Genomic DNA, 19,803 nt, shown 5'->3' with positions numbered 1-19,803 from the left:
CCAAAGACACAATCCATTGATGAAATATTTGGGGATTTTGAAAGAAATGAGGAAAAGGAGCTTAATGGTCTGTAGTCAATGAAACATAGATTGCTTTTGAAATTACTGATGCTAAAGCATAATATTCGGGTTTTTTTTTTCACTGCTTTCGATTTTCCACTGCACGGGAAAACAATATTTACAAATCTTTAATGAAATTTTGTTTGCATCAAGTTTGTATGCCTTTTATTCCCTTTTACAATAGTAAATCGATCTATTTTTTATTATATTTGAAAGAATGAAAATTTCATGCAACTTCAACAAATGCAAAAATATAGAAGTTCTAATAAACATTTACGCAATATGTCTGCAATACGTGTCTAAGCAAAATTCAGTGATTTTTTTTCTTTTTTTAACTTTCTTTATAAGGGTGGCATTCTGGAGTGAAAGATTTTGAAAATGCTGTAATACACAGTAATGTTATATATTTTTACATAGTTCTGGATATAAGAAGGCATATGTATACCATTTACATAACACCAAAAACAATTAATTTTTTTTTTTTTTTTGAAAAAAAGTCCTCTAAATGGCGTCCCTGCATTCCTGGTAACATTCCTGCATTTGCGAAACAAAAGTTATGTTTCTCATAACTTTCAGAAGCACGTCCGCAGTAACGGATCGAATCTCTTCACATATCGCATATATCCACGAGTTTTCAAGGAATTTTCGATCTTCGTTATGTTTGGCTAAAAAAGCTTCAGCAAATGTTTGCCGATTATTAAAATCTCTCTTCTGCAATGTATGGATGGATCACTTGGAGCTTATATGGATGCAGTTTTAAATCTTCACACGCAACACTCTACCCAAACTCCGAAACTTAATTACTTCACATGTCGTTATGATGAACGTTGCGAACTTCGTACCGTTTTTCTTGGGCCTACGTGTTTCACGTTAAATGTTAACCCAAAATTTTCGCCCAATTCTTCACAACTGAAATAGCATTGTATATGCAACATTATCATGGTCTTACAGTGTACTACGCGATTCAAAATCTCCGAATCCCGCGCGCCACCCTGTACGCTGCATTTGCGTTCAACCACCTGCCTACGGAAAATGTTGTGAAAATAATGCTCTTTGTAGCTTTCTTCAAGAATTAAATCTGTTTATTGCTGGATTATTCTTTGAAATGGAGAATTTTCTTTAAAAACAAGACTACAGAAAAGTTCTAAAATTATTTACTTTCTTCGGATGTATAATTTTCTCTTCATTTTTCTGTAAAAGTAATACTTTCGCAACTTTTCTTTTCATCACCAACAATTTTGCATTTAAAACCTTTGATTTCGCAAAGTTCACTATGTCTACTTTGTTGTTACAAAAGAATATTTCTCTTCGAAGAGAAAGGAAATATATTTTTCAATCCAAAACTTGTTTACACGCGCCAAAGAGACGATACTAACTACAAGAGAGAATAATTTTCTTTCCAAAGGTCAAGGGTTTTAACCATTTGCGCTAAAATGACGTGCCACGCACGTCGAGATGCTTTTGTCTCAAACCGCTAGCGACGTGAACACCACGTTGATAGGCATTTATCGCAAAAATGAAAATAACGTGGTGCACACGTCGCTTAACGAGGAGATTGCTTACTTATCGAGTTACAGCTCTGGATTGCACTCGCAGACGCGGAGCGGCGTAAATGAAACACTTTACCACTTGTTATATTGTAGCGCACGGCACCGCAACAGTGAAGTTTAGTCGTAGCGCAAGTGGTTAGCACACAGAACACATCAACTGCATTAACACATAGAAAACGAGAAACATTCTAAAAACATTAATTTGTTTAATATTGTCACAAATTTTAACAACAATGACAAAATAGAAGGTAGATGAAGTCTGAAATATAATACACTGACCGTAACATGTGCTGAAGTCAAAGACATATATTATTTTATATCCATTCAACTGTACACTTAATAATAATAAACATGATTCTAGGAAAACGTAAATCGAACATTAAACTGTTCAACACGATTGTTACAATATCTCATACTTTTGTGCACCAAGTGAAGAAATGATAACCACTTCCACACTACTCTCACAATTCAAGTCTCTAAGGTTTCACAATCAAACAAAAGATATAGCAGAACATATGATTTTCATTACCATTTCTTATTGTAAGCAGCGAAAACATTCTTCTCTCATCTATACTCTTTAATAAAAATAAGATACCCAAGAAAAGGCACGTTACATACCTTACTCTAAAAACCCACTAGGAAAAAAATTGAAAAAACAATTTTATTTTCATATAAAAGAATTCGAAAGGTATCTACGTTCAAAAATATAAGTTCCAATAAGTATTAAAAACTAACAAAGCAGATTATATGCATATAATTGTGAACGAATTTATAAAATTTAATCTTATTTCCAATGTTAAACTTGTAGCTGAATTCCATAACTATATTAATAATGAAACCTATTACCAAGATTTAAAAGATAAACATTTACCAATATTTAAAAAATCAGTGAATTAAAAGTCAAAAATTAAAAAAAAAATTAAGAAAACTTTAATATATCATGTAATGAGAATTAAAATCAAGAGAAGACAATTTTATTTTTTGATTTACTGGCAGCAAAACAAAATTTAAGCAATTACAAAAGTATAGGAAAGGATGTTTTTATTAATATTTTTCACAGATTTTAATAAATGTTTCTGAAATTTTATGTTCCACTTAAATATTAACATTTAAAAAATACATTAGAATAATTTAACAAATTTTGTTGAAATTTTTTGTTAATATTTTAAGACATATATTTTTCATATTTAAAATAAATTTAAAGGTCTATTTAATTGATATCCACTTAAAAACTCATAATTAGTTTCAATTTATGACAATTTCGAAATGTTCAGCCAAAAATTCATAGTACCCAAGTTCCTATTCTTTTAATTTTTTGAATACATATTTCCCTTTATTTAAAAAATCTAATAAAAATTATCTCCACCAGCAAATAAATTCATACAGTACAAATATACTTTACTCCTATTAAACTATATGCTATTACAAGTTAATAATTCAGAAATTAAATAAACTCTTCAATAATTAAGCATTGTTATACAAATTATGAAAGAATACAAAAATTTATAAATTTAGTTTCAAAGAAAATCATATGTTCCATTTAATTATCAAAATATTTTCTTTTGCAACAATTAAGAAAATACAGTAATGGAGAAGTGAATATTATGCCAATAAATCTGGAAAAATAAATGTTGTTATACTAAATTCAGCTTCAATATGCTATATATGTATACAGTTTCCAGGCAAAAAAGAATGAAAAAATATCATTATAATAATTATTTTTAATCATAAAAAATTTCTCTTTAAATATATACAATGAATTAATTTAAAGAAAGATGGTATATTTAATAAGAAAAAATTTGTAAGAACATATCATGCATAGTTTTCATTGAGACTAAAATATGAAATAATTTCTCAACATTTTATATTTGTCTTCCAGTCTCAAATTAGGTTGATGATATGCAGATAAAACTGCAAATCCTTATACACATGAAATACTGTAATCGGCACTGTCATCCTTACAGAATTAGCATTTAATATAAAAAAATTATATCTTTAAACCCTGAAACCCATTTCTTTCATATACACAAAATATAATCAGTTAAGTTAAATTTAGACACATGAAATCAAATGTAATATTTTTTAAAACTTTTAAAGGAAGTAAGAACATTTTTTAGGAGAAATCGGTTAGGACATTACAAATACAGCATTATTATAAGCTCGCATTAATTTGTAAAAATACTGCAGAATAATTAGTGGCAAATTTTATTTTCAGCTGCAGTATGCTATATATGTATACAGCTTTCCAAAGAGTTTCAATTTAGGAAAGAATTCTAAACTATTACTAGATCAGAATAATTTTTGTATTTCAAATTCTCTTTTTTTCACTACTTTGTATCTACTTTAAGCAAAGATAAAAAAAAAAAAAAAAAAAAAAAAAAAAAAAAAAAAGCCAATTTATTATTTATAAAATGTACAATTTTTGCAACAAGCAATTTAAATTTAGACTTAAAAGTAAGCAAGAGTTAAATTTAAAGAACTAAATGTTATTAATTTTCCTCCAAACATTATCATAGCTGATAAGTCAAATTTTAAGAGTAATAAGACACAGGATAAGAAGGAATGATATAAATACCACAAATGCAAAAGGTTCCAATTCAATTTAATTTGAAAAAAAATTGCTTTTAATATTTTGTTCAAATATTTCTAGACAGCTTTACAAACTAAATACATAACCTATGTTTATTCTTTTACTTCCAGAATTTAATTCATAATTATTAACACACACACACACAAAAAAAAAAAAAAAAAAAAAAAAAAAAAAAAAAAAACCACTTCTAAATATCTAAAAAAAAAACTCCTTAAAAAGGACTGAACAATGCTTTCAAGGGTAACCTAAAAATCTAGCAGCAAATTGAGATACTTCTACATTCTGCAATTTAACATGCTTTATTCCTGCAATTTATTATAATTAAATCAACCACGAAATGTTAAATGAAAGTCCCATTCTAGTATTCTGAATTCTAAGACAATCCATATTAAGAAATATGTCTATTGAAATTAAAATGATTTAATTCTTTATTCTTTAATTAACTTGATGTCATAAATAAGAGCACTCTCCTATTTAGAAACTAAAATAAAATATTGAATATTGATATATAAAGTATAATAAAGGTTTTTTTTTATCAGTTCTAGAAGATAATCTAGAAGACATACCACAGATTAACAAGTCATGCTACAATGCAATATAAGGCACACCAGGATTCGAGAAAAACATGATTTTTTGACAAATGGGCAAAGATACATGTTTTACACAATCATTAATATTACAATGATGAGAACAGCAACAAGATTAATGTACAAGAGTTTTTTCCCGTCTTCTTTTTAACATAATTTGTCTGTCATAAAATCTATCACGTCTCAGAAATTGCTTTTTAAATAAGAAAAATATGAAAAACATTTTTTAAAGATAATACTTCCATTATAAATTTCAGCAACATTACTTAATCTCTAAAAATTAAAGATACATATCATGCACACATTACAACATTAAGAAGATCAGTACCTTCTCAACAGAGAATTAAACTCTCCATTAAATATTTATAAACAACTTATTTCACAACAGAGTTTTTTATCACAAGAATAATCATAATATAGGAGAAGAGTAAAGTACAAAATATGTTATGTATACATCAATAAAACAGAATAACTGCAAGATCAATTTAACATTGACCTGGACTGCAACTGAAATTTAAGTCTGCTTTTACAATGAAATTAAAGCAAAGATTCAGAAAATGTTTATCTGTATCAGCTGGCAGTGCAAAAGCTTCTACAAAAAAAAAAAAAAAACTTGAAGCTTTATACTTTTATAACTCATATAATAATTATTATTGTTTATTATGAAATCAAGATTAAAAAATTATTTTGTCATACTGCTGTGCAAAGTTTTCTACTAAAGAAAAACTGAAGCTTTCTATTTTACAAAATCCATATAATTATTATTCTTTAATAAGAATTAAAAATATTTATCGCAATACCTCCAAATACTTGGAGCTTCATTTATGTACTTAATGCTTTCTAATACATAAAATAAAACAAAAGATAAAAATAAAGGCTCTGCATTACATAATGAATAATTCTATTTTAGCACAGTCAAAAGAAATAATTTTATATCATGCATTTGGCATTTTATCTGAAAGTAAAATACTTCAGAATATATTTAGTTCCCCAAAATAATTTGACTCCTGCAATAAAATTTGTCAAAAGTAGACCAATTAAATTTAAAATGCCATTGTATGCCTAAGCCACGAACAAATATATGTGCATACAGTTGGAAACTTCAAAAAGTTGAATATAAACAAAGCGTGCAGGAAATCATGTAAGAGAAATTTTAAATTAAAAAAAGAGTTTGGGCAAATGATATCCCAGAAACACTTAAGACGTTACACACATCTGCATAGAAATATATTTAACATAGCATGAAAGAAATTACTGCATTAATATACCTTAACGAAAACAATCATTCTGGTGCATATAAAATGTTAAAACTAAGAAATTCAGTATTTTAATCTTATACTTTTATCAGAAAATTAATATAGAAGAATGGTGCTGATTAAGATGTTTGAGTATTATGCCCACTTAAAAATGCTTTTGAAAGTTAATAAAATGTTCCCTTTGTCTTTAGCAATGCATCTTTACTTTCAACAGCAGAAATAGTGTATGAAAATACAGTCAAAAGTCGTTAAAAATACAGCTTAAAGTTCGGACTCGTCGGGACTTCGGGGATTCCGGATTATCGATTTTTCCGGATTATAGATCATCAGTTTAAATCTGGTAAAATGGCATGCAGAAATTATAAAATTAAAAATATGAAACCGTAATTTACGAAATAAAGAACAATTATGATCTAAAGGGTATCAAAATTTACAAAAAAAAAAAAGCTTAATATTTATTTGTTTACTTTATTAAACATTTTTTTCAATGTAAGTTGTTTAAGTTGCTTCGTTTTTTATGTGATAATACATTCTCTTTAATTCTATAAACAGACATAATTTCTTGTTCAGTTACAAAGTTCCGCTGTTTATGTCCTATAATTGCTGTGTCGAGAATACCGACTAATTTGTCAATCGAAATTTTTTCGTTTTCAATAACCTCTGTCACTTTCTTCGCTATCGGAAGCGAATTATAATGACAAGGAATTTGATTTAAATCATATCAAAGACGGAGTACATCGAGATTAAATACTACATTGAGTAAGCAATTATAAGCCAAATAAAATAAAAACATCTACCCTTAAGATAAGGATAGTGCTGACAGATCAACTTCCAATTCATTGCATGCCCCCACGGCGTTAAAGATAAACAAACGTTAAAGTTTAGATAAACAAAGGATATGCCTTTATCCATTTTTTGCAGCAATTCCACTTTTTGTTCAATGGACTCCGAAAGATACTTTCGCTTTGTATATCCTTTACATATTAGTAAATATATATCGGAAATTCTATTTGACATAATCGAAAGTTCAAGCTTACTTTTATAAAATTGCTCTAACAGTCTGCAAAAAATAATAATCCGGATCCAATTCGAAGATTAAGGAACAACGCAATCTGTAACATTAACTGAAATAGATAATTTTAGCTTAGCTTATCCCGTCCGTTATACATTAAACGCGCATTCGTAAACGTATTTTGCGCACACGCACACGCAAATTCGCAGCGGTAAAGGTCTTACGCGCATGCGCAGAAAGTTTGTAGCTTTGAGGTCCGGATTATAGATCATTCCGGATTATGGGTGTCCGAATTAACGACTTTTGACTGTATTATTAAAACAGTGTTAAAAATTTAAAACATTTTCATTTGATTCCTTAAAATAAATATGTTTAAAATTTTAAGATATACTCTCAAAGTATATAAACATTTCAAGTTTGCTTTATTCTGATAAAAATAGACTGCATGTTTAAAAACAAACTACAGTTTTCTATGAAATATGTTTTTAAACATTCATATCAGCAAGAATGCAGCTGCTTGTAGAGGATGATTATATAACCCATAAAAACATAGCAGTATAAATGGCATTACATATGAGGAATTCAAAATGGAAACTTAAAATATGACTTCCCTGATTTGGGGATCATCTGCGTTTGGTTCATCAAGAAAGAAATTAAAATTAAATAATTTCATCATTATTTGAGAAAAAATTTTCTTAAAAAATTCAAGTGAAAGAAATTAAAGTTAACATTAATTTTTAATAAATTTTATCTACAGGAAATGCTTAAACATTCCAAAATTAAGTTTTACGCATAACCCATTCTCATATTACTCTATCTTATCATCATCATTCACCTATTCATAACTTAACTTCACAAATTTTTTAATCATATGTAAGATCATACACTTAAAAGATATATTTCTGATATATCATTAACAGATAATGTGAAACAGTTCCAATTAAATAAATTATGTTTCTGTTTTCATACACATTCATAAATCTGGCAACAAAAAAATGAATCACACTGAAGAAGCAGCATAAAACCAAAAATTAAACATAATAAATTATAAATAACATTATTCACTAAAAATCTGCAAATCAGAAGCAGTTTTAAATAAAATATAAAATTTTACAGTAAAACTAAATATTTAGGGAAGAAAATAATTGATTTTTTAAGCTAACACTGTCATATAATGAACTCAAAACATTTATTGCAACTATACTCAAATTAATTCTAATATACCTTATTTCTGGTAAATATTTTGCTTGGTGAAAGAAATATTTTTAAACCAAACTCCCCTTAAAATTTTTATTGATACTTTCCCTTTTTTCAGTTTCTCTGAGAAAGTTGCAGATGTAACTAATTTATTAAAACATCAACTATTGAAAATAACACAGCTTAAAGTTTGGGGGGAGGGAAAGCATGCTGTTACCTTAAAAAAGCTTACATTTTCTAAAATAAATTTTTATTCAATTTTAATATTTCTATGTTGTAACTGTATGACTTTTAAATTTAAAAATTAAAATTACATGAAAGGATTTATGATTACTATTATCTCTGATAAATAGTAAAATACTTGATATGCTATTGACATGCACTCATTTAATCACAAAATTTTGGTTTAACAAGTACCAAATATAATATATATATATATATATAAAATAAATAAAATGTGTTTTTCTATCAAATTACAGAAAATCATCCAAAAAAAAAAAATCCAAAACAAATTTATTGATAAATGCACACACGTTTGATTTTTATATTTAAAAAATAAAGCTTTTTATAATTACAAAATAATGTTGTTTGATAAAAATGTGTATATAAAATTTTATGTTATAAATGCAATTAAAGTGATCATTTTTTTTTATCGTGAAATTTTTAGTTTAAACAAGAGTAACCATGTAATGGAAAAACATCTCTTAGTGTAAATAAATATTAACTTTTATAGAATTTACATGACTTAAATGAACAAAGTTATGAACAAAAACAAATATACTAAAAATATATATATTTAAGAAAAAGGATGCTTTTAAAATACTTCTGATGCAACCGAAAAAAATTAATTTAAACACAGCATACCTACTGCCCCCCCCAAATAAAAACTGATAGTGTCTCCAAATTTTATTTTCATTAGTTCTTTTTTTTTAAATTTTATTTTTAATTCAAATAATTTTTCATACATACTTCTTAGACTCAATGTATGATGTAGCAAAAACCTTTGATAAAATTACAAAAATCTAGAAATATTTACAAAGAAATTAAAATAACATGCAATTACTTGTACTTGCAATATTATGAATATATTTAATAGCAACAAACTAATATAGCAAAATAAAATCCATCTGAAGAAATTCATATTTTTTTAGTAAAATTTTACAAATTAATACAAGGACATATCATACTGAATCCATATTACAGCACAAGTACATTATTATGTAGAATTCTGTGGATATTTTTAATTAAATTTCTTCACAGTTCACTTCCCATTGAATTGTCATCTTGTTTCTTGTGCATTCCAATTTTTGCTTCCTATTTAAAAAACTTCAGAGCAGTAATAATTGCTAAACTATACTGTATATACTGCAGGTAACTATAACTTTATCACCGGATCAGTTTTTATCAGAAACCCAAAGCAATCAAACAAATTTTGTCTGTGTTATCATGCATTTAACTGCATGAACAATACGTTAGTTCAATAAATATCCTATATATTTCATGCACCACATTATAAGGCAAATTAGCATGCAAATATAGAGCAACATGTTTCACTCAGTTATGTTTTTGTTTTACATAGTAGTGTACTTAAAAAGCAAATGCATTTCAAAAATACTTTTCAGAAATAAAAATTAAATTTTTTAATACGTTTATAAATATATCAATAGAATAACAGTTTTTAATACAATAAATTACAGAAAACAAGAAAATATGAATTTGCATATAAAAATAATTATTTGCATGCAAATAATCCTATACAGAACACTAAGAATAATTTTTGATTTAATTTCATGAATACAATTATTACATCTTTAAAAAAATGCTACAATGAAAACAATTCATGACTTATTTTAAGCAAAATGAAAAAATATATTTGAAAAATTATATTATGCAATATTTAAAAAAAAAGAATTTTTTGTGTTGCCTTTGAAGTAATGTAAATCTACAGAATATATGATAAGATACCTATTTAATGCAATAAAATGTTTACTAATGAACTTTATTACATGTGTTTGCAAATCTCTGCTGCATGAATTACTTATTTATATTGCTGTTCCTATTGTGTTAGTATATGTTCATATATGTTTGTGCAGGATTGGCTAATGTTTCAAATATTTAAGTTTTTTAAATTATTAAGTTTTACATTATTCAGATAATATTTCATTTGTATTTTATGAGTACAAAGTTTTTCATACATGTCTTTCCTTCACAGACATCTGTAAATACATTAACTACAAATAATAAACAGAAAGCAAATATATATATGCAATGCGCCTGAATATACGACAAAAGCTTTTTTTGTAAAATCCATAGCTAAATATCATTTTACAGGCCAAACCATTTAAAAGTAACATATGGGGTCAAATATTAGATGACTTTAAATATAATTTTAAATTTGCAAATTGTTTTATGCCCAAATATAAATAATAATAATAATAATTTGTTGCATGTAAGATGGTTTCCTTCTTCAGCTTGATATGAAGGTCATAAATGAACTTAGACTGAAAATCACACATGAGCATGATATGCTAAAGCCTTTATAAAGAAAAGACAACTAAATTGCCTAAGTATTATTGAGATAAGATTATGTGTGTTTTATTTCAACATAAAATTTTACTTTAAATAAAAAAATACCTTAATAATACTTGACAAATTCAAACTCTTATATTAAAATAATACATTCATACTTAAGTTTTACCTAAGATGTGTTATTTAGAAAACTTTCTTGCAGAAAACCTCCAATATATTAAGTTCATGTATGTGAGATCAAGTTATGAGTATCCAGCTAAAGTCACAAATGCTAGAAAGTTTGCCCTCAGTTCTAGTCTTAGCAACTGAATAAGTTTGATGCATGAAATTTCTTCATGTGTAATGTAAACAAGGATCAAAATCAAAAATCCCTTCAAATTTTCTCTACAGACATAATTTTCTTATAAGTACAAAGTTCTCAAGTGTTTCACATTATTCAAATAACCCAGTTAAACATACATACAAAATTTTCTTCCTAGTAAAATATCTTCAGGTCTTAGGATCACATAAGGTGCATGTGTATTTGGTTATGTACATGGAAGGGAAAATGTTGTTTGTGGGGGGTCTTACATATACAGTCATTAAAGATGCTTTTATGGAGGCTTCATTCTCTTAAATATTGACTTATAATATATTATATATATAATATGTGCTTTCAATTACAGAAATTCTCAAAATAAAGTACAGAACTTCACAGTAACAGCTTCCATTCCCTGAATGAAAAGGTTCTGTAAATACAAAACTTAACTTTTTATAAGCTACTTGTATAGCTAAAATTCCTGCTATAAAATATTCATGATGTTTTAATAAAGCCAAAAATATTCATACTTTTATATGGAAAATTTATGCAGAGAAAAAAGAACAAATTTACACTTTCTTAGAGCATATTTTGAACCAAAATTAAATACCTCAAAATTTAGGGAGCAACTACAAGAGTTGTTTTTTTTTTTTTGGTATTAAGTACCATACAGTAATGGTCTCAAATTCGCCACTCCTAAAGCAATTTCACGCAGCTACAAAGACACAGCAATTATATATTTGTTGCAAATATAGTGCTGAAAATATTTAAAGATTTCAGTTATTTGAAATCAGAGTTTAAATTTTTTTTTCATTTCTATTAAAAACAAACATGAATAACATACTGAAAAATCTATGAATGGAGCTTATAAATTTACAATGCGATATAAATTTTATTTAAAGATTTGAAGATGCAGATTTTATTAATATTTATTTGCATTTGTCTATAAATAGTTATGAATTTTTAGCAAGTTATGAATACTTAGTGAAAATATTATGAATTTGACATTTATGAATTTTCACTAAGAATAATTGCTTTGTTTGGGAATACATTTATGTGTAAACAAGCTTTTTTTTCAGTTGAAAATTAATAAGACTGATGAGCTGATGAGCAACTGACTTATGAGCATCGACAATTCATGAACATAATTTCTAACCAAGGCTGCAAATTTTACCAGAATCATGATGCATTAAGTGTCAAGAAGCAGTAAGAAATGAAAGAAGTTTATTATTTACTTCTGTACTAACATGTATTTTTACTTACGCATCAAGCCCACCAGCAGCCAAGCGGTAACGTCGCTGAACACTGGTAGTTCGGTACAAGGCTCGAATACGGTGAACGGGCTGGCTGCATGGGCATTTTCTTGGTTTTCCCCATGTGTAATGTGTCTACGAGCCAGTTTCCCTTAGAAAGTCTCTCACGAAGGCATCCTTCCCTTAAGGCAGATAGCCCTTGAGTGCATCATTCTAACTCAAATAAAACCAAACTAAACTTATGCATCAAAGAAAAATTTAATAAATAAGAGAAAGAGCACTAGGTTATTATTTATTGTCAAGTTTTCTCCCACTGGGCCAATTTTCTATGAAAACTTTGAATGTTTTCATAATTTGTTTATTTTTAGTTTAAATCAAATATTATATTAAGTTATTTAACAATTAATTAAACACATTACTATTACTTGAAAGGCATGTCAGTCAAAGAATTTAATATTAAGCTATCAATATAGTTAAATTATAGTGTAATCAACAAAATTTCTTACTGATACCAAACTTATAATTTCAAATAATATATATGTATATATATCTATATTTTTTTACTTTGCAATATTATTATTATTTTTTATGCATGTTTTCATAAATACTTCATGAGCGAAATTTAAAAGTACTTTTTATTTTGCTTTTTGTTAACCAAAGAAAAAAGTTTTGGCCTGTAGGCTGTTTTAAGATCATGCATTCAGCTCAAATGCAATTTGAGTTTCGAGACCACTGCCATAACAAAATAACAATGATTTTTGCACAAACAGTTTATCTGATTTTCTGTACATAGTAAAACATAAGGAATTTTTACTAACTGGAGTTTTTATTTTAAAATGATTTCATAAAATATTAGATTTAGTATTTCTAGAATCCTAGTGATGAAACTGTTCTTATAAAATTCTCTATATTATTTTGAGAAACTTTATATTTAAAAGTACATATAAAAGATCAACACTTAAAGAATGTAGTCATCTTTCCTAAATGTATTAATATATAAATTCAAAAAACAACCCCCTTCAGAAATAAATAGTGCATCATTCACATAATCTTGCTCTAAAAGTAGCAAAGCATCATTTTATTTTTGTACAATATGCTTATGGGATAAATAAATCTGAATGCCACAGGCAGGATGACAAAAATGTTCACTGAATTTGGATACATTTATGGGACTAACGTTATTGGCAGTATCTGCTAGATGAGGACACATTAGTCTTCCACCTCAATGGTCCAGAAATTCAAAAATTCAATTACAATGTAGCAGCAGAAGTGATATTACTACTAACATACCAGAAATGCCAGTCCAACATAAAACTGTATTCTTTTTTAAATACATGACTGTCTTATTTAGATATTTGTTAGATAAAAAAATTTAACAATTATTATGAAAAATATGTTTGTATGCATAAAGGAGGAGAATTGTCAGAAATATTCAAGTAAGGTCTCAAATACACCAGTGCACAATGAGAGATCCACATTAGAATATATGCCATAATTTAAGATTAAATAAATAAGATCTTTTATAAGCTTTTAAAAATGTGAAACACACAACCTAGCTTAAATGCAAAATGTAGCACCAACCAATACAAGCCTTTTCCAATAAGAACGAATTAATAGATGATTTTTAAAACTGTTTAATTCATACACAGTATACAATGTTAAAGTACTGAAAAAGAAAACAAACATGAAATTTGGAAAGCTTTGCTTGTTGAAAACTACTAAATTCAAGCAGTTACAATCCAGGTTACTCTTCCAAAAAATTGTAAAATTAAAACCATAATTACTACAATATGTAAATATACAGCATGAAAACTTTTAAAGGAAAATAAACGCAGTGCACATAAAAATAGATTTGGCACATTTAAACAGGTAAATAAAAAAAAGGGGGGATTTGGTAAGCAGCTTTAATCAAGACAAAATTCAAAATATTTTGAAGTTATTCAAAAATATCAAATTTCATTTTAGTCTTTATAAACTTAACACTGAAAAACAAGGAGAAACTTTCCATCAAACACAAGTAATTTTTTTTATCACTTTTAGAAATTTTAAGATATATACCCAATTTCTCTAAATCATGCATGAGAAAGAGAAATGTTTAAAGCAGTAGCAAACCAACTTCAGTGCTGGCTCTTTAATTTACAAGAACAGTACGTGGTTGTCGAACTGCATATAAAATTGTTTTAAGAAGTGATGTAACAAATAAGTTACAAGTCAAACTTTTACATTTAGTACATTAAAACAGTTTTAGGCAGCATAATATAAAGAATCTTTCAATAACAATGAATTGAAAATATATCCAAACTTTCAGAGCAGGAAATATTTTAAATATATACACGCAAAAATTTAAAATATAAAATTCATCTTATGCAAATGCAATCAGACAATTATCTGAAAATACAAAACTATTTCAGGGTTAAGAAATAATTACTTAGGTCTCAATCACAATACATTTTAATTTACAAAATATTAGCTACAAGCTCCAGAATAGTAAATATTAAGTGCATAAAAAAGCAAGCCTATAAAACACTTTTTATTGTCATTATACTTAATTCTTAATTAATTATTCAGTTAGCAGTAATTGAAAAAATGCCATTTATTTTATAATTTTAATTATAAGGAAAAAATTAAGGGAAAAAATAATTTTTTTTTTAAATGTTTAGTTTATTTTTAACTCTGTTGTCAACAATGCATATAGAATAATACATAGAAATAAATGGGAGTGTGATAGTTTTAATTTTGTGAATCACATGTATGTAAAGTTAGTAAAAACTAAATTTCAAATTTAGCCTATTTTATATTCCACGTGGTTTTTATCTTCAAAATTTAAATACAAACTCATGGTTTTAAGAAATGCTTGAACTTCTTTCATAAAATCATCCTTATTTTTCACATGCTACATTAACACCATCAGATTTAAAAAAGTAATTTACTGAAATTAAAAAAGGGTGATATTTTTTCATACCAATAAAACCATTTCTTTAATTATTTCAGTTAAAAATATTATAATCCATATCTAGAATTTCTAATCTTTTCAAAGTTCATTAATCTTCATGGGTCTGATGCCAGACAATCTAGATTAGTCACAACAACAACAATCAATAAGCACGAGTAATTTTTAAATATATATAAAAAAAAAAAAATAAGTAAACATGCAAATACCAAGAGACCTGAACTAAATATGCAATAACACTTTACTAGACAAAATTACTGTCTTCTAACTCTCAGAATGGCACAGCATTTGAAGACTGCTCTTGAAGACCTATGTTAAAACAGCATTTACTAACCTAATCTATAGAATTACTTATTTTAGTCTCTGTTTTCATAAACTTTCATTCATTAAGATGATATTTACATCATTAAAGAAACTAAGAAAGCAAAATATTTTAAATTATAAGCTAATATACACCAAGTGACAAAAAAGATCTTATGGACATATAAAGGCAGTTAATTTGACTGAAATTCTTAAAAATATCGTCATTTAGCCCCTTCTGAAACTCACTGTCTGAAACCCACTTCTGAACTGCTGGCAATTAATGTACACCAGTTTTTATTAAGCAGAAAATGTCATCATTTGGAGGAATAAGGAATTCTACAATAAAGAAGCCATTATAATTTAAGATTCATAGTTACTGTAAGTAAAACATACACCAAAATGAACACAGATTTTGCCATTAATACATTTAAAGGGCATACTGCCAGATGATACTTCTAGAGTTGAAGTATACTGCAAAATTTCAGATTAATGCATCAAGCAAAATCATAATACTTACCACGGAAAATTCATGTGTTATATCTAGCATGTAACATAACTCTGATAATATCAATACCTTATAACTGCAAAAGCTTAAATTTTTTTAGATATACCTGGTTAATAACTGACAAGGGATAACAGTGGTATTATTACACAATTTTAATACTACTTATAAGAATGATTTTTCCCATAAACAGAAATTCCTACCATCAAGATTTAGTAAACAAACCTTGTTAATTTCACAAAATTATATGAATTAATAAAAGATATAATTTCATATGAATTACATTAAATTTAATCTAAAGGAATTTCACATTATAAGTTTTTTCAGCAAATTATCATGTATTGGTACGTGTGATTAAAGGTGAGCCATTACATCTAGCTAATGCCTGTACATAATTACTGTCAACAATACATAACTTTGCATTTTACATAAAAAGGGTATGAAGCCGAAAAACCATTGTCATAAAATCTGCATAACTTGGTCAGATTGAAACACTGAAATTCAAAGCTAATAAGATTCTAAAACTTCAAAACTTTGATTAAATAATTCTGTTTCCAAGCTTATCTTGCTGAACATATCGTGCAACATACTGCTAAAGTCATTTTTCATTGAAATAAAGTATGACAGTGACCAATTTTTGGATCGAATAATGGCTATAGGTAAAGAAGTGCTTCTTTATGAAAAAGAAAAGATGGAAAATGAAAAATTGCCTCAAGAAAACAGTACTGCGAACTGGCTGAAATCAAATACTATCATCAAAAATTGATTATGACAAAGTGACAATGACAATATTTTAGTTCAGAACAAAAAGATCCTGATCATGATAATGATGTAATTAAAAATAAATTTAAAAAAAAAGATACCATCTCATGTGACATAAAGTTGCAGCTTTATGAGAAAAATATCGGAAATATTCAGAATAATGAAATATATAATTAAATATTAAGCAAGTAATAACCTCATGTTATTTAAAAAGTTGGGGACAGGGACCTCAAACTAGAGTATTCTAAAATTTTAAAATAAGTAACTACAAATCAGATGCTTGAAAAATGTAAAAAATATTTTTTTAAATATGCTTTTAAATTTTTCCATAAAATGCCAAAAATAATTTAATTGATTTTACCTGTTTTCTTTACTCAGATTTAACTTGTTGTGCTATTATTTAGTTTTAATCTAATACAGTCAAAAGTCTTTAATGCGGACTTGTCGGGACTTCGGTGATTCCAGATTATCGATTTTTCCGGATTATAGATCATTAGTTTAAATCTGATAAGGTGGCATGCAGAAATTATAAAATAAAAAATATGAAACCGTAATTTATGAAATAAAGAACAATTATGATCTAAAGGGTATAAAAATTTACAAAAAAAGCTTAATATTTATTTGTTTACTTTATGAAACATTTCTTTCAATGCGCACATGCATAAAGCATACATTACGCATAGTTGAAATTAGAAAATTGCAACCAGAAAACTATTTGATGTGTATTTGTGATATTTATAATGAATTTGACTTAAATCATATTAAAGACAGAGTACATCGAGATGAAATAGTACATTTAGTAATGAACTATAAGCCGAATAACATAAAAACATCTGCCCTGAGGATAGTGCTGACAGATCAACTTCCAGTTCATAGCGCGGCGACGTTCCCCCTCCCCTGCAGAGCAGCGTGAAATTGATAAACAGATTTCGGAATGGTTAGAGAAACAAAGGATACGCCTTTATCCATTTTTTGCAGCAATTTCACTTTTAGTTTGATGGACATCAAAACATGCTTTCACTTTGTAGATCCTTTGGCAGTATCCAGCATCGGAAATTCTATTTGACATAATCGAAAGTTCAAGCTTTTATAAAATTGCTCTAACAGTCTGCAAAATATAATAAGCCGGATTCAATTCGAAGATTAATTAACAATGCAATCTGCAACATTAACTGAAATAGATAATTAGATAATTTTAGCTTAGCTTATACTGTCCGTTATACATTAAACACACATGTGTAAACGCATTATGCGCATGCGTATATGCATATGGGCATGCGTAAAGGTATTGCACGCATGCGCAGAAAGTTTGTAGCTTTGAGGTCCAGATTATAGATCATTCCGGCTAAACGACTTTTGACTGTGTATATATTTTTTCTTCATAATCCCAAATCTGCAGAGGCAAAATCCACAAAGACTGTGGTTCCAGGCTGTGCGTATTTCTGATCTGCTGTATATATGTGCACAAATTATTTACTTAGCATCTATGGAAATCTTCTTTAACAGCAGTATTTATCAGTCTGCAATAACTGAATATAATATATATAATTTTTATAAAACATCAAGAAGAGCTCATAACCTTTGAAATTTTCTTTCCATTGCTCATTCTCACAGAGAAGAAATTAAAAAATGCTACCATGAATTTATTTCATATCATGAGACCTGCTCAAAAATTTCTAACCCTGAAATACAACCATAGCTGAAATATTAAATGCACAATTACTTTTAATCAAAAAGCAACATGATTTCAATCAATAAAGTAATTTTGATTCATACATAAAATTACTGGTCTGGTATCACAAAACCATGCTAGAACACGGAAATTAAATGAGCAAATAGAAATGTTTATACTTTAAAAACAGAATTCAAACATTGGACAAAACTACAGAAATGACATGCTTAATTACAATATGAAGTTTGTATTTTACCTGAACAGGCATGAATCTGTACAAGTGGAGTCAATATACAATGCATCGAGGCCATTTCATGGTTTTATATAATTACACAGTAATACTGGAGCAAACTGCAGCTCTCATTCCAAACATTGTCATTAATCTATGAGCGATCAAATGATCTACAACTGTACAGATATGTACATGTGCCATAACTTGGCAGTTGACTTCAGTTATCATAAATTCCAATTTACAACAGTGTCATACTCTAAGAGTGGTATAAATTTTATACAGACCACAGTAAGAAGGAGGTTAGGTCACTTTGTTTTGCTAGAGTACAAATGCTTTTTCTTTTGCAATGGAGATGAAAACATGTCCAAAGATTATCATGTCAATATACAAGTACATAATAGGAGCAATGAATGGAAAATGTGAAAGAAGTAAATACAGCTCATCACTTTTCCTAAAATAAAAGTATCCTCATCAATGGATATTTCTTTAAAGCTCATATGACTATGATCCTTCAAGGTGAAATGTGTCCTCTGCAGAAGGATCGCTGACCACATGTATGTCAGGATCTGTTAATATCTGCAAGCCATCAAAGTCAATGGGTCCTAATCCAACTCTGAGTGCTTCTTCAGGAGTAAAGAAGTCAGAGTCAAAAGAATTACACATATTTGTTATTGCACATCCTAATTCTTTAGCAAAGTCCTGCCTCAGAATAGGCTCATCACCACTTGGTGCTGAAAGGAAAAGAAATACTTTTTAAAAACTTGTTTTTTAGCAAAAGATTAACATAAAAAAAGCATATACAACACAAGGCATGATAATTCTTGCATGAATTACACTACATAAAAATATTAGCAAAATAATAGATATATAAAATTCCCATTCATCTAATTATAGTTATTTTTTTCCCTTCTATCGACGAACAATAAATACCAATGTTTGTATGTTTGAATACAACAAAATACTCAGTTTCAGTTATTTCACAAACAGACAACATTAAAAATCACCTTTTTCAAAAACAAGAAATTTATATTAAACTAATGTTGCCATGAA

At 27.5% G+C, this 19,803-nt stretch overlaps 1 protein-coding gene across 6 annotated transcripts in view; it reads right to left on the bottom strand.

The window, feature by feature from the left end:
* Positions 1-4,711: 4,711 nt before the first annotated feature.
* Positions 4,712-19,803, bottom strand: part of LOC118184702 (CREB-regulated transcription coactivator 3-like) — a 203,733-nt gene continuing 188,641 nt past the window's right edge. For all 6 annotated transcript variants that reach the window (XM_085810658.1, XM_085810660.1, XM_085810662.1 and 3 more), the window contains one exon: positions 4,712-19,484. In XM_085810658.1, coding sequence (XP_085666784.1) covers positions 19,255-19,484 — 230 coding nt within the window. In that variant the 3' untranslated portion in view covers positions 4,712-19,254. The remainder of the gene's footprint in view (positions 19,485-19,803) is intronic.

The sequence above is a fragment of the Stegodyphus dumicola genome, chromosome 2, assembly GCF_044657685.1.
Source record: "Stegodyphus dumicola isolate Sdum_Otavi_A_Nest chromosome 2, ASM4465768v1".
In the NCBI taxonomy this organism is placed as follows: Eukaryota; Metazoa; Arthropoda; class Arachnida; order Araneae; family Eresidae; genus Stegodyphus; species Stegodyphus dumicola.
The sequence above is the reverse complement of the archived record's forward strand: the minus strand, read 5'-3'. Positions and strand labels throughout refer to the sequence as shown.